This window comes from Urocampus carinirostris, chromosome 10 (assembly GCF_059441175.1).
Source record: "Urocampus carinirostris isolate Australia breed hairy pipefish chromosome 10, RoL_Ucar_1.0, whole genome shotgun sequence".
NCBI lineage: Eukaryota > Metazoa > Chordata > Actinopteri > Syngnathiformes > Syngnathidae > Urocampus > Urocampus carinirostris.
The window spans coordinates 4,481,224-4,506,230 of record NC_142358.1 but is presented as its reverse complement, the minus strand read 5'-3'; the positions used below and the strand labels follow the sequence as shown (position 1 = coordinate 4,506,230).

The 25,007-nt window shown below is 38.4% G+C and overlaps 1 protein-coding gene and 1 pseudogene across 4 annotated transcripts; both read left to right on the top strand.

Annotated features, from left to right (window-relative positions):
* Nucleotides 1–898: 898 nt before the first annotated feature.
* rcbtb2 (regulator of chromosome condensation (RCC1) and BTB (POZ) domain containing protein 2) lies at nucleotides 899–24,752 on the top strand. 4 transcript variants are annotated; one of them, XM_088345087.1, is made up of 14 exons: nucleotides 899–946; nucleotides 1,025–1,080; nucleotides 2,386–2,527; nucleotides 2,944–3,094; nucleotides 3,977–4,143; nucleotides 4,223–4,381; nucleotides 5,350–5,457; nucleotides 5,531–5,673; nucleotides 7,515–7,705; nucleotides 13,979–14,105; nucleotides 19,039–19,178; nucleotides 19,264–19,394; nucleotides 23,246–23,351; nucleotides 23,483–24,752. In XM_088345087.1, exons 3-14 carry the CDS (start codon nucleotides 2,402–2,404, stop codon nucleotides 23,575–23,577), a joined length of 1,644 nt encoding a protein of 547 aa, XP_088201213.1. In that variant the 5' UTR covers nucleotides 899–946; nucleotides 1,025–1,080; nucleotides 2,386–2,401; the 3' UTR covers nucleotides 23,578–24,752. The 4 variants fall into 4 exon arrangements, with proteins under 4 accessions (XP_088201213.1, XP_088201215.1, XP_088201212.1 ...); XM_088345089.1 differs by having other exon boundaries at nucleotides 933–1,080; nucleotides 4,223–4,297; XM_088345086.1 differs by having other exon boundaries at nucleotides 933–1,080.
* Nucleotides 1,475–1,564, top strand: LOC148357533 (U2 spliceosomal RNA; annotated as a pseudogene).
* Nucleotides 24,753–25,007: the final 255 nt, after the last annotated feature.

Here is a 25,007-nt window from a genome sequence, read left to right as displayed (position 1 = left end):
ATGATTAAAGAGAAATATGAGAAAGAAAGAAAGAAAGAAAGGTAATACATATATATTATATATATATATATATATATATATATATATATATATATATATATATATATATATATATATATATATATATATATATATATATATATTATATATATATATATATATAGGGGCAGCACGGCGGCGCAGTTCTGAGGTCGTGGGAACCTCCTGCGTGGGTTCAAATCCAGCTCTCCCCGTGCTTGCGTGGGTTTCCTCCGGGCACTCCGGTTTCCTCCCACATTCCAAAGACATGCATTTCAGGTGAATTGGCAGGTCCAAATTGTCCCTAGGTGTGACTGAGTGAGTGAGTTGTTTGTCCCCGTGTGCCCTGCGATTGGCCGGCAACCAGTTCTGGGTGTCCCCTGCCCGATGATTGCTGGGATGGGCTCCAGCACCCCTGCGACCCTACTGAGGATAAGCGGTGCAGCTGATGAGATGAGATGTGATATATATATATATATATATATATATATATATATATATATATATATATATATATATATATATAATGAGATTATATATATGTATGGATGGTATCATGAGATGAGATGTGATATATATATATATATATATATATATATATATATATATATATATATATATATATATTTATTTTTTATTTTTTTTTATTATTTTATTTTTTTTTAATTTCCATGCAGGAATTAACCCGCGAACGTGGAACCACAAAGTAGCGACGCCCCTTCAAAAATGCTTACGATTTTTTAATTTCATTATTTTATTTTATTTTTTTATTTTTTTAGACCCGCGAAGCTCTGAAACTGCGAACTTGGAACCGCGAAATAGCGAGGTCCCACTGTATATTTTACTCGCAATTGTACTTTTAGAGACTGATGTAAAATGTTCAATGTCCCCGAACGCACCATCGTGATGCCGGAAGTACAGCCACCCGGTAGAAGCTACTCTGTTGTCAACCTTCCTTCACTTGCGTGCTTGACTAACCTAACTAGAATAAATTTACTTTCCCCAGCCAACCAACTGAGGAATTATATGAGGACTTCAATCGTGTGTTTGTCAACAAGGAAGGTAACTGAGTCGTGAAATAAAACATTTACACACCAGCTAACGTAAATTATATTAGCCCGTTCTGTTATTCTGAAGGCTTAGCGTAGCAACCTGGGCCATGCTAGGCTATATTCAATGTAAACAAACACGCAGATATTTTGACTGACGTTGTTCTGAAACTTTGCTAAATTGGACGATTTCTTCCGTGAGTTTTTTTTGTGTCAATATTAAAGGTCTCAAGAACAATTCCAAAGTTAATTGAGACCCATCACCTCTCTAGACTTGAACTTAACATTTAAAAAAACATGCACACAAAAGTGTAAATGCTTTTCAAAAATGCAAAACATTTGTTTAACTGAAGATGTTAATTTTAGCACAACAATAAAACTATATATGAAGTTGGCCTGCCTTGGCCTTTGATTTTTGCATTCCGGAGATGGAATAAGAGCTTGCTCTGTCCACTCCACGCATCGGCCCGGTATTGCAGTACCTCCGGGAACGGTGCATTCGCAATGATCGCAGCAAGGCTTTAGGGCTAGGACCTTAGCTTGGCCTTTTGGCTGAGAGTAAGTGTCCCGGCTCCTAGGCTTTGTAGCGTATTATGAACTGACCGATAACGGATAATGGATAATGAATAACGAAGATAGATCAATAACCCTTAAAAACCCCAAAACCCCCACTAGCTCATATAACTGGAAATAACCCTTTACAATAAATAATTGACTATAAATTTATTTACTATTTTATATTTTCCTACTTTTACACAATGCTTCTTCTATCTACAACCACTCCCTTGCAAACATTGTCTATATATCCGAATAAACTTATTTTTATCTTCTGGGTTTTTACCCTGGACTGCCACGTCTAGCATTGTTGCAAACAATGTACACTACTTTGTAATCAATGACAGTAAAGACCATTGTATTTAATTCTTGTATGATGTTTAGGTTCCTCACATTCACCTATTCAGGAATTATTTAGCACATCCATACGAAATAAAGAATGAACAGACATTTAAAAAGTTGTTAATAAACACTTAAATCCATCCATCCATTATCCTCAGTAGGGTTGCGGGTATGCTGAAGCCCATCCCAGCCGTCTTCGGGCATAGGGCAGTGGACAGCATGAATTGGTTGCCGGCCAATTGCAGTAAACACTGTAATATATAAACAAAATCACTGCATTAACAGATGAAGTCAGGAGACATGAGCCAGCATTTCCGACTTAGTTTATTCTGGTCTCGAATCATTATTTTAAATTCATAATATTGCTCGTTAAGCCTTAGGAATTTATGTTGTTATGTGTGCTTTCCTCCTTTTGCTGCAGTTTGTTATTGAGTGGCATGCTGGACGTGGGTAAGTGGCCAATATTTGCCCTCCTTACACCTGAGAAACTTGGCCTCATACGGCAGGCATGTGTGTTTGGGAGCGATGGCAACGAAGCCCTCTACGTCACTGTCAACGATGAGGTAACAGCTGGGAGTGTCCGCATCTTGTGTTATGTTTCGAGCCAGGTTAAAATGTATGCTTAACGCAGGGGGTGGGGATATGTAGACGGAATGACATTTTGTTTAGACTTCAGGATCTAATTCAAGACAGAGCTGGGGCGGGCTCATCCTCGCTCATCTGTTTTTATCAGGACAAACAGTAGTGTTTCAAAAGCAATCACAATTAGCTGGGCACAGTCATTTCAACAAAAACCCGTCACTCAGTATTAAGGGGTTTTAGACTGGATTAATATACAGTATTACCATAATTTTTACGGTTACTCCATTTCCTTAACACCCGTATTGAGTAATTTCCGTAAAATAGCCACCTTACAATGTTCTGCTTTATTATTGACATGAATATGATTGAAATTCAGGGACTGTTTGCCTCCGAGCAGGTTTTCGGTTTAGGCACAAATTGTAGTTGCTGCCTAGGTCTTGGTGACCTGCAGAGCACTATTGAGCCACGCAGGATCGATGTACTCTGTGGGAAGAAGATTGTGTCTCTTGCCTATGGAACCGGACCGCACGTAGTGGTCGCCACTTTAGGTAAGCTGTGGACTGATTGTATCACACATGCAAAAATTTATTTTACTTTTTTGTCGCCTTGTAAATGTAAAACTTTATGGGTTAATTCAATGACTACGCTGTTATGCAATAATCCGATTGGACACGGAATATTGAATTTATAGAGCAGTCCAAACAAATCTTTAACACGCCCGTAGACAAAGTTGGGGTAGCGGTAGCAACGTCATAATGCAAATAGATATTTACACATTTACAATTTGACATTAAAAAAAAGGATGGTCTTATTCACCACACTCACCAAAATAAACAAAATACCATTACTCTCGCTTCAAAAGCGTGCATTATTGCTGTTTACCTTTGTTTACAAGGTGTGCTCGTACGTGTTTTGCCAGAAGCTTCAACTTACACTATATAAGGATAGATACAACTGTGTTATCCAATATGTATGGATGGAAACATCTGTGTTATCCAATATGTATGGATAGATACACCTGTAGCATTGGGGCAGAACACAAATGGAAATGTCCCAGAGAAATCAAAACAGATCACATTAAGATTTTTTAGCAAATAAACTGGAGTTTGTGTGTATCATTCGTCCCACAGTGCTTGAGGCCATAAACATATTCTGTATGTGGAAACTACACATGCTCACAAGCAATTGGATTATTCAAATGCATAAACATACATAAGTAAACAGAAAAAAAGGACTAACCCAACCATTGCAATCAGAACACTCGCAGTTAGACTAAGGCCGTAATCAGATTATTGTGATTGTTCGGATTATAGGAATACTTGCAATAATCTGTTTCCATTCCGACTATTGCCTGTATGTAGACATATCTCATGTGATGATAGCAGGAACACCACAGAAATAACTTTTAAATTGCCTTTTCTTGTGTGTAGATGGTGAGGTATACACATGGGGCCACAACGGTTATAGTCAGCTGGGCAACGGCACTAACATTCATGGAACGATCCCCTCCCCAGTGTCCAACACCCTGCAAAACAAAAAGGTGATCGAAGTGGCCTGTGGCTGCCACCACACCATTGTTCTAACCACAGAAGGAGAGGTTAGTGCAGAAAAAAAATGTCATGTGTAAATTTCCAACTTTTTTCTTTCTACCTAAAAACATGTCACCTTGTCCTCAGGTGTACGCGTGGGGCTACAACCACTCGGGCCAGGTGGGATCAGGGTCCACCGCCAACCAGCCAACACCTCGCCGGGTCAGCAGTTGCTTGCACAGCAAAATGGTAGTCAACATAGCCTGTGGGCAAATGAGCTCCATGGCTGTGCTGGACAATGGGGAAGTAATTGTTGTTTTACTACCTAATCCATTCACAACTTTATGCAAGGCAATGTTTACTCCAGAAGAGAGTTATATTTGTATTTTCATTTACATTTGGGTGTGAAAAACAAATACTGGTGGGATTGGCTACATCTAAAAGAGAGTGATAAGGAGACTTGTGGCATGTTTTGTTTTGTTATGCTATTTGAGTAATGGTTAGATGTTTTTACTGTACTTTTTGTCATTTACATAGATGCTCACTTGTACAAGACAACTGCTTTTTATAAAGCATGCATGATTACACTAAAAAGTTGATCTATTTAGTTGATTGTATAACATCAGTACATGTGAAAACTGACTTTTTACCATCCAGCAAATTTGGTTTGCGTTACAAGCAATGAAATGTTCCATATTTAAAAAACAAATCAAAAACATTAGTTTATTGATATGCAATAAATGTCAGTTTGTAAAATCTTGCATTTTTCAGCTAGTGTCTGATCCAAACACCCAGAAAAACAACTATTTCAATGTAAAATACATATACCCAACAGTTGATGAGACAGAAGAAAACTGCAACAAGACAAATCCAGGCATCCTGGAGCACAAATTTGAGGATTGTACTAAATTTTATTGCGTGATGCTGTGAAAATATACACCTTTTGACTTATTTGTTCGATTTTTGTTGCTGCTAAATGTCATTGCACTCATTTTCATTCCACTATTATTATTGTGCACTATTATTTTTCATTAATAAACATTGCATTATTATTATAACTGGGCCAGTCTCTAAGCACTATGTTGTAAATATGTTTTGTCTATTTATCCTGACAGTCTTTTCTCTTTTTTTCTCTTTAAAGTCTTTATTACATTTTCACCCTGGAGTGCTTTGTCTAATCTTGCTGCATACAATGTTTCACAACGTTGAAATCAATCACAATAAACACAATTCAGTTCAATAACTCTTAAAATGTGTTCACCACCACATTGCAGATTTACGGTTGGGGTTACAACAGCAACGGCCAGTTGGGGTTGGGCAATACGGCCAACCAGCCAATGCCGTGCAGGCTCGCATCACTTCAGGGAGTAAAAGTTGTCCAGGTAAGAGTGTGAGACACATGCTTTGTAAGGTCATTAGCAAGCACACCCAGGCCCTTTCTCTTCTGCTTTCCAGGTGGCATGTGGGTATGCACACACGCTGGCGCTCACAAACGATGGCTTTGTTTACAGCTGGGGAGCCAACTTGTATGGACAGTTGGGCACAGGCAATAAAACAAATTATTGCCTCGCTACACTGATCAGCACAGACAAGGAGAGGTGCATAAACACCCACACAACATGTAATTGATTTTTTTGTGAAAGGGTTCAAATATGGCCTGATTAAGAGAGGAATAGGAATCCTATTTATCTTGGTGGTAACTCATAGATGGTCTCCATAACCTCAAAATATTGTATTTGCTGATGCCAACTCCCAGTTGAAATCATCATTGCAGCCTAGGTCAACCTGCTTGCATTGCATGTACAAATACGTTACTCTCTTGGATGCGCTCGAATTAACTTATTTTTTCTTTTTTTGGGGGGTTTGAGTTAGCATTTGGACTGTGTTCCAAACAGTCCTTTTTTTACCTTCACCATTTTCATCCTAGAATAAAAGAAAACAGCGAGCACGTATGTGAAATTATTTTTCACCCTTCCATCTCACCGCCCTCCTTACGTCCAGTCCAATGCGCACTGTGGCCGGAACACCAATAATAAAAGTAAGATTAAAGCAGATAGGCGTGGTGAAAAAATGTATAAATGCTATTTGAACTCAGTTGGGCATTAATATCACACAACTAATAGAAAAAATATTTTATTTTAAACTTTTTAGGGACACCTGAAACTACGTACCCAACTTTTAAATTGTGATTAATCTAGTTACTTTTTATGCAAGGGTACAATATGAAACCAGAGGACACAAAATAAATAAACAATTAATCAATGCCTAGATTGAAAAATGTTTGCAATTTGTTTTCATCAGTCACTAAAAAAATATACACAAAACTACTTAAAAATCAATAATGAAATTGAAATGTATTTGTATAAATCATTTCAGACAATTAAATACAACTAAAGCGTTGTATAAATACATTCAATGACAATAACTTCTCCTGTCCCTTTCCTCCTCGGTCAACAACCCAGAATGCAAAATAAACAAACACAATCATTGAGAAAAAATATGGCAAGGCACATAACCATGCGACCTGTCCCTTAGCTTGTTGGTGAGATACCGGCTCGCCAGGAATAGCTTGTGAGACTTGTTAACCTAGCCGTAGCAGTAGGCTGGACATGCAGCCTCGCTAGTGGTTTCCCTCCCTACACCGCCAAAATAGTTTCCCAAACCTGATAATCATCTATGAAACACCCGCTGGCGATGACACCATTTTCTGACTCTCCTCAGAGTCTTGATTTAATTGATGAATTTATTTTCAATGTAACAAGCCACTAAAATACCAGCACAGCTCTAGCCTTGCACCAGTTTGTTTTTTGGGGGGCGGGGTTGTTAACTTGTGCGCCCGCCCGCTGTTTAACTGACAGCATCAGCCAGCCTACCACAGTCACGTACACAGACAGTCACGCCCACCCAACACACACATATACAACTTGCCCCTCGTGATCGCATTTGCAGAACACAGTGCAAGATACGTTGATATCAATGACAATAAGGATAATTCACTTCAAAATCTGCAAAGCTGTTAACTAGCGATATCCAGAGTACGAAGTAGCTATGGGTCTCTGTATTCTCCAAATGATAAAACACAATTTCATGAGACATTCTTTTGGGGTAGTCCGGAGAGCAGGGAATTACAACAATCTAGAGGAGACGAGATAAAAGCATGCATTGGCACTTCCATGATTGCTTGAAAAAGGAATGCAAATGATAAAAAACATAGACTAAAAAGGCACAGGCTGAAGCTCACTATTATTTTTGATTACCCTTTTTACATGATCAAATTATTTTAAGGAGAAAAACCTTCAACCTTATATGTGAATGAAACCCAGTTAAAATATATAAAATCAAGACTTCAATATTAATTTACATACTTTTCAAAATTGTTCCTTATCATTTAAATGGAAACTCATATTAAACTTGTAAGTGTTATCATGCTCCTTTGTAGAATTGTGGAGGTGGCAGCATGTCACACCGGCCACACGTCAGCCGCAAAGACTCAGAGTGGCCAGGTGCTGATGTGGGGCCAATGCCGCGGTCAGGTGGTGGCCACTCCACACCTCACTCATTTCAGCTGCACGGACGACGTATTTGCCTCTTTTGCCACGCCTGCCGTCACATGGCATTTACTCAACATTGGTAAGACTTCAGGGTTAAATGGGTCACATTTCTAGATTGACACAAGACTTGTTTTTTAAACATATTCAGGATAAGGTCCTAAATATTAAGATATCCTTGAAGTGCACACTCGCATCTAGAGTTGTGGTCCTCCATTGGTTTGACTTCAGGACCCGCCATTCCACCCTAATGACAACCTGCAACCTAAATGAAGAAATAAAAACGGACTTCTCAAATTTATGCAGTTTTAAGCAAAGATAGTGAAATCTATTCACCTTATTTTCAAAGAAAAAAATAATCAGTAAAACCAAAAGGACTTTAAGTACCGTATATACTCGCATATAACCTTCATCACCTACAAGCGACCCCCTAAAACTGCTTTAAAATAGCTTAATACGAAAAGAAGTGCAAAATATGAATAAAGCGTGTACCTAAACATTGATGATTATTAAATTGTGTAGCTCATAAAGATTCCTATTCTGGTAAAAGCTTTTAACCCTTGGATACATGGCCTACCAGTAAATACACTCTTCCTTGAGTGGGGTTGAAAATTAGTGGGGGGGGGGGATTAATACTCATTTCTTATGAGGTATAACTGGAATATGACTACAAGTTTTTCTATTTTATAGAGATTTTGAAAACTAACAACCCATGGCGTCTTTTTTGACCCCACTCAATCATCCAGGGGTTAAACCATTTACTGTACCTTCCAGAGGTGCTTTAATGCCATACACTTGAACACCATTTCTTATTTTCTAATCATTGACTTAGTCCACTCCAATTATTGTTGTCCCTGTTTTCTACCTTTCCTTCCCCTTATAACTAACTTTCTTAGGACACAATATGTGCAGAAAAGGTATATAAAACCATCAAAATCACAATAAAATAAGATTTAGTCCTTCTCTAACATGCTGATTGACTGAACAGGTAGAAGAGATCGAGCAGGGCATTATTGCTTTTGCTGTTAAAGAGTGTAATTGACTGTTTTTTTTCCTTCTTAGCATTGTTTTGTCAAGGAAAAGGCCCGCTACCGACTGAAGTTGGGTCTGTGACCCACTGGAAACGGGTCCACGACCCACTAGATGAGAACCACTTATCGAAAGCAGGTCTCCCAGCTGGTGTGTCGGGACCCAGAAGTGGGCCGCAGACTTGTTTTCAGTGGGTCGTTGGCCTTTGCCTCAGCAAAATGATGCTAATAAAAAAAGTGTTATTTAAACTCCTTAACAGTAGATGGCAATAATTCTGTAAATGCAAGTTGACACTCGCCATTTCAGTCTACAGATAAAAACTGACACAGTTTGTATTCACATGACGCAGCGGAAACTATATGAGATATTTTTTTTTATTATATTGAAGTTAACGCCACAGAAGTGAAGCATTTTAGATTTATCAAAGGGAAGTAATTTTGGTTTTGCTCGTATTTTTTTAAGTTCATATATTCTGCTGTTAATGGTTCAAACTGCACAACCCTTTTATTCAGTAAATTGGACAAGTGGAATTTTCATCTTTATTTGGGTCACAGCTTTTAATTAGAGTGGGACAGTAGGTCCTGATGTCAGACCAGTATAGCACTACTATGAGGCTTTTTCTCTTTTTTAATTCTTGCTTTTTTAGGGTTCAATTATTTTATATCTTTATGGTAATGAGATATTGTTTAACATCCATCCATCCATTATCTGCATTGCTTATTCTCTGTAAGGTTGTGGAGGTGCTGGAGCCCATCCCAGCTGTCTCCGGGCAGCGAGCAGGGGACACCCTGAACTGGTGGCCAGCCAGTCGCAGGGCACACAGAGACAGACAACTTACTCGCTCATTCACACGAAGGGACAATTTGATCCGGCCAATTAACCTGACATGCATGTTTTTGGAATGTGGGAGGAAACCGGAGTGCCCGGAGGAAACCCACCCAAATTGTTTAACATTATAACGGGATAAAAGTTCTTGATATAGTGTAGGATTACATCTTTTGTCATGGTATCCTCAGATTTTGCATGTGGGTATTATTTTCTTACTGGAATTTACACGTCACAATCGTAACAGAATTCTTTTTTTTAATAAAAACATATTTCATAGATATTCTTCCTTTTTTTAATCTATTCACTACGAATAGTGGATGTTCGATGAAAAAAAAAATCTAGCACAGTAGACACCTGTGATGCAACAATATTTTCTGAGGTGATGACCGTAAGGTAATATTGTTGTATGGTCTGGAATCAAAACCTATGGTAGTTAGCTTAAGTCAAGTCATTTTTATTTGTATAGCCCTAAATCACAAAGAGGGCTTCACAGATTATTACACTATATTACACAGACTATTTTACAGACGACGAGAAGAGTAGGTTATTCATATGCTATGGAGTAGAAGTGAGTTTTAAGCTTAGATTTAAACATTTCCACTGAGGTTGCAGATCGGATCTCAGGGGGAAGAGCATTCCACAGCACCGGTACCCGGATGGAGAACGGTCTTGAACCAGCAGAACACTTCTTTGCTCTTGGGATCACCAGAAGACCGGCAGTCTCAGATCGTAGGCTTTGGACCGGGACATAGGGGCAAATCAGATCTGAAAGATAAGAGGGAGCAAGTCCATGTATGATTTTGTATAATACTAAGAGAACCTTGAAATCACATCTAAAATCGGTGTTATGTTATCATACTTTTTTGTCCTAGTTAAAAGCCTCGCTGTGGCATTTTGTACAAGCTGAAGAGACTTGATTCTAGACTTCGGGAGACCAGAGAGTAGTGCATTACAGCAATCGAGACGGGAGGTAACAAATGCATGAATTATAATTTCCGCATCAGACTGAGACAATATTGAACGGATTTTAGCAATGTTACGAAGATGGAAGAAAGCGGTTCTAGTAATTTTCTTTACATGCATTTCAAAGGATAGATCAGGGTCAAATATGACACCTAAATTTTTAACTGAGTCACTCTGTGTGATGTGACATTTGTCAATGTTCACAGCAGTTTTTGAGAATAAGTCACAGCATTTAGATGGACCAATGACTAACATTTCGGTCTTTTCAGAGTTAAAACGCAAGAAATTGAGTGACATCCACTCTTTTATCTCAATGAGGCAGGCCTCTAAATTTCCAGAGTTTAGTGTGGGAGATTCCTCCAACGGAAGATATAGTTGAGTGTCGTCTGCGTAGCAGTGGAAGCTGATATTGTACTTGCGAATAATATCACCTAATAGAAGCATGTAAATGCTGAAAAGAAGGGGGCCAAGCACTGAACCCTGCGGAACACCACTGGTAACATTAAAGGGCTCGGATGTCATTTCGCCATATTTAACACAGTGCGTCCTATCTGAGAGGTAGGATCTGAACCACGAGAGGATGGTTCCTGAGAGACCAATCCATTTTTCCAACCGTTCTAGTAGGAAATTGTGGTGCACTGTGTCAAAAGCAGCACTAAGATCCAGCAGCAGCAAAAGTGATGAAGCGCCAGAATCCATTGCCAGTAGGAGATCATTTGTTACCTTGATCAGAGCTGTCTCAGTAGAGTGGTTAGCCCTGAATCCCGATTGCATTGATTCAAAAAGGTTATTCTCGGATATGAAATCATTCAGCTGCTGTGCCACTACTTTTTCAAGTACTTTAGAAAGGAAAGGTAGGTTTGACACAGGTCTATAATTACTTAAGATTTCTGGATCAAGGTTGGGTCGTTTCAGTGTGGGTTTAATAACGGCGGACTTAAAAGCTGCTGGAACTACACCTGAGGAGAGTGACATGTTTATAATATTTAGAACAGAAGGTCCAAGGACGCCAAAAAGACTTTTAATAAGGGAACCTGGGAGCGGGTCGAACTGGCAAGTTGTCGGTTTGGCCGCATTCACCACCATCAAGTGACAGTTCACTAAAACTGGACAATTTCCCTGGACAGCCACCCTGTCGTACCTCTGTAGATTTCAGCCCTTTAATATGTATGGTATTAATAATATCTTTAGCAATTTCTTCCTGTATGCATTGAATCTTCTTAGTAAAGAAGACCATTAAGTCATGAGCAGAGTGCGTCGAACTATCTGCGATAGTCTTTTGCCTTGTAAGCGATGCTACAGTGTCAAAAAGGACTTTGGGATTGTTCTTTTGAGACGCAATCACCTTCGAAAGGTAGGCCGATTTTGCAGAGGCAAGGGCCGCTTTATACTTTAACAAGCTGTCACACCAGGTTTGATGGAAAACCTCAAGCTTGGTAGCGCGCCATTTTCTTTCCAATTTCCTGCATTCTTGTTTAAGGGTTCTAGTTTCATCAGTAAACCAAGGCGTGCGTCTTTTAGGACGTGATTTTAGCTTTATGGGCGCTATTGAATCTAGGACACTAGTCAGGATAGTATTGAACTCATTCATGAGTGAGTCAATCGAGCCATTGTATGAAGGAAAGGACGCAACTGCTCCAGGAAGGAGTTCAAAGAGCTCAGAAACTGTGCCAGTGCTTATATTGCGTCCCCTAAATCCTTCAGCTTTTTTAACACTACATTTAGCTAGCACCTCAAATGTAACTAAATAATGATCCGAGATAACGGTAGTACACGGTAACACCATAATGTTTAAGGTTAAAACTCCTCGAGTCAGAACCAAGTCTAGGGTGTTTCCATCTTTATGGGTTGGCAAATCAACCAGTTGCTTAAAACCAAATGCATCAATTAGTGACCTAAACGCAATAGTAAGTGAACTGAGTGGGGAGTTCATATGAATGTTAAAGTCCCCCATAATTATAATTTTGTCTGCATAGGTTACTAGTTCAGACAAAAGTTCAGCAAATTCGTCCAAGAAAGTTGTGTATGGCCCAGGTGCGCGATGGATAGTTATTACATAAATTGACAAAGGAGAGGACCGCATCACAAGAGCCTCAAACGCCTTGTAATTATTAGAGGTACGAGGATTAAATTTGAGCGTTTTTTCAGAAATGAGCGCGACACCGCCACCCTTTTTCATTGTGCGTGCTATATGGCTACTCTCGTAGTCAGGGGGTGAAGCATAATTTAGCGCTAAATACTCATCCGGGCGTAACCAAGTTTCACAAAGACCAATACAGTTAAGTTTATAATCACGAATAATGTTATCAACAAGTAAAGCTTTAGGAGCAAGCGTTCTAATATTTAAAAGACCAAATTTTAGCTTTGCTGAATCATTTGACTTAGCTGAAGTCTTTGTAGTCTTTGTAGAGATCGTCAAAAGATGTCGCCTTTGGGGTTCGTGAGCGTTGAGTATAAAGCGTCGGTTGTCCGGCGAGGAATGAATGGTGGAATTAGTCACATCCTCGCGTCCTTCTTGCTCCTTTGACTTCGCACGCTTCACACATCTGCCCGCACGGCAACCATGCTTCTGTTTTCTGTCTTTACGGCGCCGTTGTCGTCGTTTATTAGGATTGATAGCTGTCCACAAGGATGCCGGATCTCTTTGAAGTTCGCTCGGTATATCATGGCGGTGTAAAAAGTGCCCGAAAAGTCGAAATTTAGACGCCCACCCAACCGAATAAGTTCGTCCCTACTGTAAGTATTTTTGGCCACACATGTGTCCGAAAAAGAAAGCACAAAAGACCAGAGAACAGCAATAAATAGAAGATTAGCTGGAGAGCAACTAGCCGCAGCAGCATCCATGCGCGCCGCCATGTTGTATCTCATTATGCATTCCAAGTGACTGAAACCCCAGGCAAAACATTAAAATTGTTAATACATATTTGTAACAAGTAAGTACCGGGATATAGCACGTACTACCTAATGTGGAATATTGCTACCTGTAACTCATAACTTTTTTTCAAAAATATTGCATATATTTTAACACAGCAAAACCATTAAAGACTGGTATTTCTCTTGAAACTGATACTTGGCACAACCACTCGCCCAAAGGTTTTAGTTTTTTTATGACCACACTGCTCAGTAGCCTAGATGGTAGTGTGCCCGCTTTGAGACTGGGAGGTCGCTGGTTCGCGCCTCGGCCGAGACATACCTAATTGGTATAATGGCGGCGCCCTCTGTTGGCTGCGGCTGCATCGACTCGCTACAACGGGTCAGGTGTATCGACATTTCGTTCTGTGTACATTGTTACAAAGAATGACAATACAAAGGAAATTATTATTATTATTATTATTATTTTGTGCAAAGACACTGTCATCCAAGGAAGCTTCTTTCTGTGACAGGACGAAGCATTCGAAGAAATGAAGACAGGAAAGTCTGTTTCCTGCTAATTCTTCTGACTCAAGTCAGAAGTTTGCCCTTGCAAATACAACCCTGTTGTTGATACAGTTGTTTACAGAAGTTTCAAAGCAGACGCCTTTTTTATGTTCTGCAGATGGTGACGACCACTTGACCATGGCACAGTCATTAAAAAAAGAGTTTGACAACCCTGAGATCTCTGATCTGAAATTCATAGTGGAAGGGAAGTGCATTCATGTGCATAAAGCGCTTCTGAAAATAAGGTATGTGTTTTGCAGACAAAAATTCTGTCAAAACTATATATATATATATATATATATATATATATATATATATATATATACATACAGTGAATAAAGTAAAGGATTTGAACACCCTGCTATTTTGCTATTTCTTCCACTTAAAAATCATAGAGGGGTCTGAAATTTTCATCGTAGGTGCATGTCCACTGTGAGAGAAATAAACTAAAATGACATATCAAGAAATCACAATGCATGATTTTTTAACCATGTATTTGTGTCATACAGCTGCAAATAAGTATTTTTTTCAGGGTCAGAATTCTACCAAAATAGCAGGGTGTTGAAATACTTATTTTCTTAACTGTGTATTTTTGTGTGTGTGTATATATATACAGGGATCAGAATTTTCCGCGGATCCGCAGATTTCCGCTGTTTTTGAACCCCAAAGGTCATTCCCGTAAATTGTCTAAATTCGATGAGAAAATATTTTGGGGGGGGTGAGGTATGATACGTGACTGTTTCATCACCCCAAGTTAGCATTTAGACCATTGGTCGATAGGTTCGCTGATAACCAATCAGCTGAGCTTTTGTTCAGAGCATTGGCTTTCTCAAACATGGCGCTCCTTCCGGTCTTTTCAAACGGTGAAATGAGTGTTTGAAAAAGTAAATATGAAAATACTAAGAAAAGAAGACAAGGCTTTTGTCTCCGAGATTGATAAAGGAATCAAGAATAAATTTAAGTGGTCATGGCTGGAGAAGACTGTCACAGTAAACGTTAAAATTGGCGCAAAGATCGAGGAAGTTACAGAAACTTTGAGCCAGTTCATCGCAAAGTGTGATGTTCCAGGGAAAGCAAAGTGTCTATACTGTGTCGATCTGATCAATTATGGTACGCGAGGTTGTGTGGCACGGGATCGATCATGCTAAAATGAACAAGCACAAAGCAAAAATAGCTTGCCGGCGATCAAATTATGCACTCGGATCCGCATTTAAAATCGGCAGCCACCGGTTCAACATTACTGGCCGTTTCAAATCCTTCCACTTCAAATACTAGCAGCAGTCAACCACTGGTTCCCCTGTGTGACAGAAAATCCCAATCTGAGGTATTTATTAATCTATTTATTTATGAAATGATTTTATCTTTTGTGTTTGTACAATATTTAGAACAGGATAAACAAAATTTAAAATTTGTTATAAACATGATTAAAATAGATTATTTTGTATCATCATGATCATGTTCAATATTACGAATGCTTTTAATGTCAATATATTATTATTTTTTTAATTTTTATATATATATATATATATATATATATATATATATATATATAATACATGGTTTCTGTTTTGTTGGATTTAATTCATTCTAGTGCAATTTTCACATAGCAAATAAGATAAATGCTGTTGACTTCAGGGGGGCTTCGCCCCCCTGAACCCCCCACCGGGCTCCGCCCTGGACCCTGGCTATTTCAGCTGAAAATGAAAATCTCCATTCTGATCCCTGTATATATATATATATATATATATATATATATATATATATATATATATATATATTTATTTCAATGCAGGAATTGGGTAATATAATGCCCCTTTACTGGGGTATTTTGTGTTTCCCTTATTCATCCAGTCATTGAAAGTAAGCTTGGTTGTTGTTTTTGGGGCATCTACAGATATTACATTGTGTTGTTTTCTCCATTTAAGTCAGGTAATGTTTATCTGTATAGCCAAGAAGTCTCAAAGGCCTGTACAGACTACCATTACACCATCCCCTGATCAGAAACCCTCATGGGGCAAGGAAATACTCAAAAACCTCAGCATGAGGAAAATGAAGAAACCTCCTGCATAGTATCTTTAACGACATTATTTATCTGGGGAGGATATTAATAAAAAAACAACACAAAACACAGAGGATGTGAAAGTCTAACCTCAAAATGACTAGGCAATAATTTATTTAGTTTCATTTTTAATCATTTATGATGTGATCATTACCACTAATTGATTAATACGACTGCCCAATAAAAAAATAAGTTGATTTGGGTCTAGCATTATTGTCTTGTGTGTAGTGTCACTTTTCCCAGCGTGGGTTGGTGAAGGAATGTAATTTGTTTGTAGCGGCTTTTCCCGTCGGCGTCAGAAGGGGAAACCAAAGCAAACGTTTTGTTTCCGCATTGCTCTTTTTATAAAAGCGTTCCCTGTATGAGCATCAGCATTCTTCGTCCTCGGAAGGAGCCAGACAGTCTGCTGCTGTGTCGGCTTTAAGCTGAGTACACGGATATGCCGCACTTCAATAACACCTACTATGCAATGATGCGGTGGCCTTTGGGCCGCTCGGGCTAAGCTTTAAATGAGGAACTCTTTTGTTTGCACAGCTATGAATGTTGACTAGAGAAGCGTGTTACAAAAGGCACTCACTTTATCATGTACACATTGTTATAGGATCATTTGCAAGTGATGAATACAGGACTGTCTCAGAAAATTAGAATATTGTGATAAAGTTCTTTATTTTCTGTAATGCAATTAAAAAAACAAAAATGTCATACATTCTGGATTACTGCATCACTCCGGCGTGGCATGGAGGAGATCAGCCTGTGGCATTGCTGAGGTGTTATTGATGCCCAGGATGCTTCGATAGCAGCCTTCAGCTCATTTGCATTTGTAGGTCTGGTGTCTTTCATCTTCTTCTTAACTATACCCCACAAATTCTCGATGGGGTTCAGGTCAGGGGAATTATCAGGCCAATCAAGGACAGTGATGCCATGGTCAGTGCACCAGTTACTGGTGGTTTTGGCACTGTGGGCAGGTGCCAGATCATGCTGGAAAATGAAATCCTCATCTCCATAGAGCTTTTCAGCAGATGGAAGCATGTAGTGCTCTAAAATCTCTTGGTACACAGTTGCATTTACTCTGGACTTGATGAAACACAGTGGACCAACACCAGCAGCTGACATGGCTCCCAAAACCATTGCTGACTGTGGGAACTTCACACTGGATTTCAAGCAACTTGGATTTTGCTCCTCTCCAGCCTTTCTCCAGACTCTGGCGCCTTGACTTCCAAATGAAATGCAAAACTTGCTTTCGTCTGAAAAGAGGACTTTGGACCACTCTGCAACTGTCCAGTGCTTCTTCTCCATAGCCCAAGTCAGACGCTTCTTCCGTTGTCTTGAGTTCAGAAGTGGCTTGACCATGGGAATACGGCTATTGTAGCCCATTTCCCGGACACGTCTGTGAACTGTGGCTTTTGATACCTGGACTCCAGCTTCAGCCCACTGTCTTTGAAGCTCCCCCAAATTCTGGAAGCGGCTCTTCTTCACAATTTTGTTAAGGCTGCGGTCATCTTTCTTGGTTGTGCAGCGTTTCCGGCCACATTTTTCCCTTCCAACAGACTTTTTGTGGATATGCTTTGAAACTGCACTCTGTGAACAGCCTGCTCTTTGAGAAATTTATTTTTGTGTCTTACCCTCCTAATGGAGGGTATCAATGATGGTCCTCTGGACAGCAGTCAGATCAGCAGTCTTCCCCATACTTGTGATTTAGTTTACTGAACCAAGCTGAGTGTTTTTAAGGCTCAGGAAACCCTCGCAAGGTGTTTCGAGTTAATTAGATGATTCAGGTGATTAGTTGAATAGCCTACTTTTTCATGATATTCTAATATTTTGAGATAGGATTTTTGAGTTTTCTTAAGCTGTAAGCCAAATTCAGCAATATTAAAATAAAAGGCTTGAAATAGTTCAGTTGATGTGTAATGAATCCAGAATGTATGACATTTTTGTTTTTTTAATTGCATTACAGAAAATAAAGAACTTTATCACAATATTCTAATTTTCTGAGACAGTCCTGTATAGTCCGGAATTTACGGCACAAAGAAAGACGGTACACCGATAGAGTTTTCAAAGCTTTGATAATAATATTATAACTTTCATCCCAAACTGTGCCTGTGAAGGGTAGAAAACGCTACTAGCAACACGCTTGCAAAACAGTAAACAGCTCTGTTAAAAAACATACCGTACCTGTAGTAAGCACGGTAAACCGTCCTCATCTTCCTCCTTATAACTGACGTCATCAAAGTTGTCTTCCGTCAATATGGGAAAGAGACTTTGGCATATAGACATCGTCCCACGCTCTCTTATTCAAAAACACGCTAGCATCATGCTCGCAAAGTAAAGTTTACGTGCGGTAGCCCTGTTTCCTTCTATATCGGACTGCTTGATTGCGTTTAACTTGAATGTTGCGCCATGTGCCTTTCTTTTTGCAGTTTGCATGATCAGGATATGTCTACGCTAATTTAATTAGTGCACAAGCTAAGAAGTTGCAGTCTAAAATCTTACCTTTTGTACTCGAGCACTGCATCACTGAATAAGCTGCAGGGTTGAAAGTTTGGGGGAAAAGTAGCGGCTTATAGTCCGGAATTTACGGTATATATATGTTTATATATGTATATGTATATACATGTATATATATGTATTTATATATATATATATATATGTATATATAATGTATGTATATACATGTATATATATATATATATGTATTTATATGTATATATAATGTATGTATATACATATATGTATATATAATGTATGTGTGTGTGTATGTATATATATATATATATATATATATATATATATATATATATGAAATGAAATGAAATGATCTGCATTCATATAGCGCTTTTCAAGTCAATGACTTCCCAAAGCGCTTTACATTGTGCTTCACCTTTCCCAATAGCGGCTGTGATCTGTGCAGCCATGTAGGCACTAACCTGCTTATTGGGGGTATTGGGGGTTCAGTGTCTTACCCAAGGACACTTTGGCATGTAACACGGACAAGCCGGGATTCGAACTGGGATCCCTTAATCCTAAAATGATCGTTTTACCTCCTGAGCTACTGCCGCCCATATATGTAATGTATGTATATATAATGTGTGTATATATAATATGTATTTTTTTTTTTTTAGGTGTGAACATTTCCGTGTACTGTTAAATGAAACGGATGAAGACACCATAGAAATCCACCAGTTTCCTTTCCTTGTGTACCGAGCCTTCCTCGAGTACCTCTACACTGATTGCATCAACCTGCCACCAGAGGATGCCCTGGGTGAGGACTCAGCACGTCAAGCACCTGGCATAACTGAAGCAGCAATTATATTCCTAATTCCTAACTTTCTCTTGCAATTTTTCAGGTCTGCTGGACCTGGCCACTTGCTACAGAGAGAGCAGATTAAAGAGACTGTGCCAGGAGACCATCAAAAGGGGCATCTCAGAAGAAAACGCCATCACTTTGCTGTCAGCTGCCGTCAAGTTTGAGGCTCAGGTAAATTTCTGTGAGGACTTGATCTTGCCTTGCGCCCTCCAGACAATTTTGCACAAATGATTGCAATTGAGCGCTGAAGTAAACCATTGATAGTTTTTTAAAAAGTCCAAATATTAAAAAAAAATGAAAATAAAAATTGAAATATGCAGTTTCGGGAAATTGCGTGTAAAGACAAAAAGGCTGAAAATATTGAGTTAAGTATTGGAAATAGAGTTATATGAATGTGTTTTAAGTTGAATGTGTTGAAATAAAAAATGTTTCATGAAAGGTTTTAAAATGATGGATAAAGAAAGGACTGAAAGGACTAAAACCCTATGAAAAGTGCTGGAAAAATACAAAAGTATTGAAAAGAACGATCATATACGGAAAAAAAGTGAAAAGGATGAAAAAGTACTGAAAATAGTGAAAAGTATGGATAAAGCTCTAAAAAGTTGTGAACACTGGCAAAACTGGGAAAATTAGTCAAAAGTTAAAAAAAATACTGAAAAGTAATTGAAAAAAGTACTGAAAATTACAGTAAAATTGCAAAAAGCATGAAAAACGTACTGAAAAGTATGGATAAAGTATAGAGAAATTGCTAAATGTGTGGGCAAAGTTCTTAAAAGTAGTTAAAAATTACGCAATGTATGGGAAAAGTTCTTAATAGTAACTTCAAGTGGTGATAAAATGAGAAACGTATGAAAAAACTAATGCTGATAAGTATGAAAATGTATTGAAAAACTATGGTAAAAGTACTAAAAAGTAACAAACTAGTGAAAAATAATAAATGGTATAGAATAGTACGGTGCGGTACTGAAAAATAGTGAAAAGTGTGAAAAAAAAAATACTCAAAAGTAGCGAAGGATAATATATGAAAAAGTACTGAAAAGTACAATAAAGTAGTAAAATATAGTAAAGGGTATGGAAAAGTAAGGTAAACTGCTGAGAAGTTGTAATAAATAAATTGAATTGTCATTATTGTCATTGATATCTACGTTGTGGAACATTGTATTGTTTGCAATGAGATTAGACATGGCTCTCCAGGATTAAATGCAATAATAAGAAAACAGTGAAAAGTATGGGAAAAATACTCAAAAGTAGTGAAAGATAATAAAACACCTGAAAAAGCTCATAAAAGTATGGCAAAGTACCAAAAAGTGGTTACAAATTGTTAAAACTAACAAAGTACTGAAAAAGTGGTAAAAAATAGTTAATAGAATAAAACATTTTTAAAAGTACGCTAAAGTACACATAATATAGAACAATGGTTGGGAACCTTTTTGACACAAGGAGCCATAGAAGCAAAATACTTGTTTTTTTGGGGGAAAAGAGCCACACCAAATATTTTCAGAAAAAATTCAACAAAACCTCAAAACCCGTTCTCCAGACAAAAGCTTATTCTTTAGCACATTTTTTTTACCGTGTGACATTTGATGATTTGATTAACTCTATCAAATAATAATACCAGAGCCTGTGTCCCATTTAAATACACCAGGGGTCGGCAACCTATGACACGCGTGCCAGCAGTGAAACGTGAGGGGTTAACCAGTGGCACGCGAGCGCACGGCAAAATAATAATGATTTTATTCATTTTATTGTTTTTTTTCTAAGCTCATTTACCTGAAATTTAGACATTTTCAGTTGCGCCCCTCCTCCTCCGCTTCGTTTGTGAGTGTGTGTCTGTGCGGCGCTGCGGAGAGATCTGTGTTTTAACCCAGCCAACGAAACACAGGCGCGCGATAAATGAATGAATCATGACGGCTCCTCCAGCGAAAAAATGTCGTTCTTTTCAGCCAGCGTGGGCGAATGACTGGGGCATTGTACCTCGCACATCAAGGGTTAAACGTCAATACGTAACGAATCATGAACATGAATTCAAGGACCAGTCTGACAAGGCGGAGACATTAAAACGTGCCATTTCCAAGTACGGCAAACAAACACGGACCCTGAAAACCATTGTCACTGCTTAAATTGCATTTGCTCACTGCATAGCAAAGCACGGAAATTCTTTTACTTAATGCGAATATATTAAAGAAGCGTTCTTTTTGGGCTCAGAGGTTTTGTTTGGTGGCTTGCCTAACAAATAGACAATCAAAAACGAGAATAAAACACATCCCCATGTCAGCCAGAAGTATTGAACGTCAAGAGGAGGGACTGGCAGAAAGCATGTGTGTTTCAATTTGATATTTTCTGCTATAAGATTTCTTTGGTGAATAGTATGGTAGCTGTCCATACCACTTGTTTTTTGATTATAGTTCATTGAGGATAAAGAATGGTTGATTCTTGTGGTCCAAAGTTAAAGTCATGGATGTCTACAGGCCTTTCCACGCGTTGCTCACATTCATTTTTTAGTTTATTGATGAACAAGAATAGTGCTAGATAAATAGGTCAGTTATACGATTTCAATGTCTATCCATGTTGTATATTTGGAGTAGTGTAAAATGACAGCTCAGTTGAATATAAAAAAAAAATGTGCGAGTCATTAATCTTGGTGTGGCACACTGATTTACAAGGAAATTTGAAAGTGGCACTCCTCACCGAAAAGGTAGCTGACCCCTGAAATACACCATATAAGATGTGTGTCGCTCTCGCTGTTACTTAAGTCTTATGGCTCATTTTGACCGACATTGTTGTCATAGATAATGGTTTCAAGGTGCAAGCACAGCTCTTTTTTAAAAATGTCTCAAAATTTTGCAAACAAGTATCCCGACGCATTTACCTTCCACGCAGACGGCACAGTGAAGGAGACAGGAGGGAGTGCTTGCGCTCCATGCATCGCTCCACTCATCCCTACTGCTCACCCAATCAAGTTCCTCTAGGTCTTTGCCAAATAGAAATATAGTTATGTGGCTCTTCATCATAAAGTGTCTCAATAATGAACATATATTGTTTAACGAGATTCCATAGAATGTATTCCTAAGCGATGTACAACCAAAACTATGTTTTTTGGTGTGACACCTTGACTGTACACTTTAGTTAAAAATGTGCCCTAAATATACTGGACAGTACCGTAAATTATCCCAGCGTTGGTTCTGCTTGTCTGCACTACCAAAGTCTCTACCCAGCAAATTCTGACCGACGTGGTGAAATTTTTAATGGAATTCAACTCATATGTACTCATGCAAAGATTCATATTTGGCTCGTGAGCCACAGGTTCCTGACCCCTGGTATAAAAGCTATAATGTTGGGTGTGGGACTAATGTTCAACCTTCTGTATCATCAGGTTTCACTCTCTTATAGTCCTCCATCTCAGTTCATTGAGACACATTTAAAGGTAATCCCTAATTCTTAAACAAGCAAAATGTGAGGAAAAAGTGCTTTCTTATTGCATAAAATCTCTATATTTTTCATCATCCTGATAGTCACCAGGCTATCTGGCCAAACAACAAATAGTGGCAGCCAACGAGCACCAACCGGCAGAAAAAAAAAAGAAAAAGAAAAGGAAAACCTAAGCAGCTCCAGCTCTAACGGGAAGCTAGATGGACAAAATTATACCAACGTCATGAACACAAACTGAAAGCCACAATCCCCTACCTAAAGGGTCTGTTTAAGAGCTGGCCTAACATTTTGTGTTAATGGGATTTGCCCATTTGAAAGTGTTGTGTTTTTTTAATGATCTCACAGCTCTTCTGCAAACAAGCCAGATGGGTCAACTTTGGGACTAAATTTCTCTAGTGCCCTAAGCGGGTGGAATATTTTCCAACGTATCTGCATAATTGTTGGGAGGAACATTATACGTTCTGTGTCTGATTGAAAAATAAATCGGTTTGGGAATACCTTTAAGGCATCGCCGATAGTCCAAAAATTTTCGTAGCGTGACCTTCCTGCCTTTCCTCCCTGTTGACCAGACTGGGCCGTCTTGATCTTTTTAGGACCTGGAGGAGTTTTGTTTCAAGTTCTGCATCAACCACCTGACATCGGTCACACAGACGCAGGCCTTCGCCGAAATGGACCACGACCTGCTCAAAAAATTTATCGGTAAAGCTAGTCGGCAAGGGGCATTTAGAAACTGACACGCGTAAATAACACACGGGTGATGATGTCACTAGTTTCTGTGTTTTGGCAGTTCAACACAAACCATGGTTAAAAAAAGTCTTATCTCTTTACAGGTAAAGACCAAAGTTTCAGCCTGAAACTTACAGTGCCTTGCAAAAGTACTGCAAACCCCACTCTTTTTGACATATTTCAGGCTACAAACCTATAGATGAAAATAATCCGAATATTTTATAAGAATCAACAACACGTGAGACACAATTGTGAAAATAAACCAATTTTATTCAACATTTGATATTGTGCTAAAACATAAAAAAAATGAAAAATAGACATTAATACTTTGTATCACCTCATTTACCTGTGATCAAAGCCACATGTCTTTTTGGTCAAGTTTAAGTTTGGCATTGGACAAAGTTTTGCACATATTGAAAAATAAGTATTTGCCCATTATTTCTTTAAAAACAGCTCAGAATCTGTATCACCTTTATTATCATTGTATTTCTACAATTAGATGACAGTTTTCACTCCAGTTGGCAAAAAAAAAAATACAATATATGGACTGATGAATAGAGAATATATATATATATATATATATATATATATATATATATATATATATATATATATGCGTGTGTTCACCTCTAGTATAATCATCCTCCACATTTTATTTGTGTCTCCCATGTGGCTTCCTGCAAACGCTAAACGAGCCATTTCATGGTTTACTTTTGCTCGGCAATGTACGTTTTTATTGTGTTTGGTTGCCTTTTTTTAACAAAAATAAAGTGGAATTAATGCTGGATTTTTATGTGATAGAGGCGATGGTAAGAATTTTTTGACAATTCTCTTTAGAACTTAACACCCATCAGTACATTTTGCAATAGATTTACCAAAAAAATTAAATATCCCACCTGGATGTATGTCTGACAAGGTGAGAAAAAAATGCTCCTTATCAGGCTCACACAACAAATATCTACCAATCACTGAACAACACATGTCCCAACTCTCCTACCACTCCTACCAATCTTACTGGGAAGGGCTACTTCCGCACTGGATTGCCAAGAATGTTGTTTTTTTTAAACCAACCAACCTGCAAATTCTGTCATGGAAATGTGAGGTCTATCTAGAAAAAGGATCCTACAGCCTCTAGCTTGTTGCACAAACATTATTTAGCTGGGATGGGCTCCAGCACCCCCGCGATCCACTGAGAATAAGCGGTGCAGATGATGGATGGATTCATTAATAGCAACTATATACGAGCTATCTGAAATTAGCATTTATTATGTGCCTGAAAAACGGCTAACAAGCACTGTACTAATGGCATAAAATAATACCTTTTGTTTGCTCTGTGAAGAAAACTAATACTAAAATGGCAACATTTGCTTTATTTATTATTATCTCCTGAGTGGTTTTTTTTTGTCGGTATTGTGCATTTATTTGAGTCGACCTGGCTTTTGCTCAATATGTATTTTGTAAAAATGTGTTGCTACACTCATGTTGTGCAATTCCAAATTGGAATGAAGACCCAACAAAGTTTCAGAAGGTAATTATGTGTTTGTTTATTTTTGTAAAGCCGACTTAAAAAAAAGCAGTTGTGCACAGAAACTGTTATAGTCACTTCTATACAAGTTGTACGATGTTATC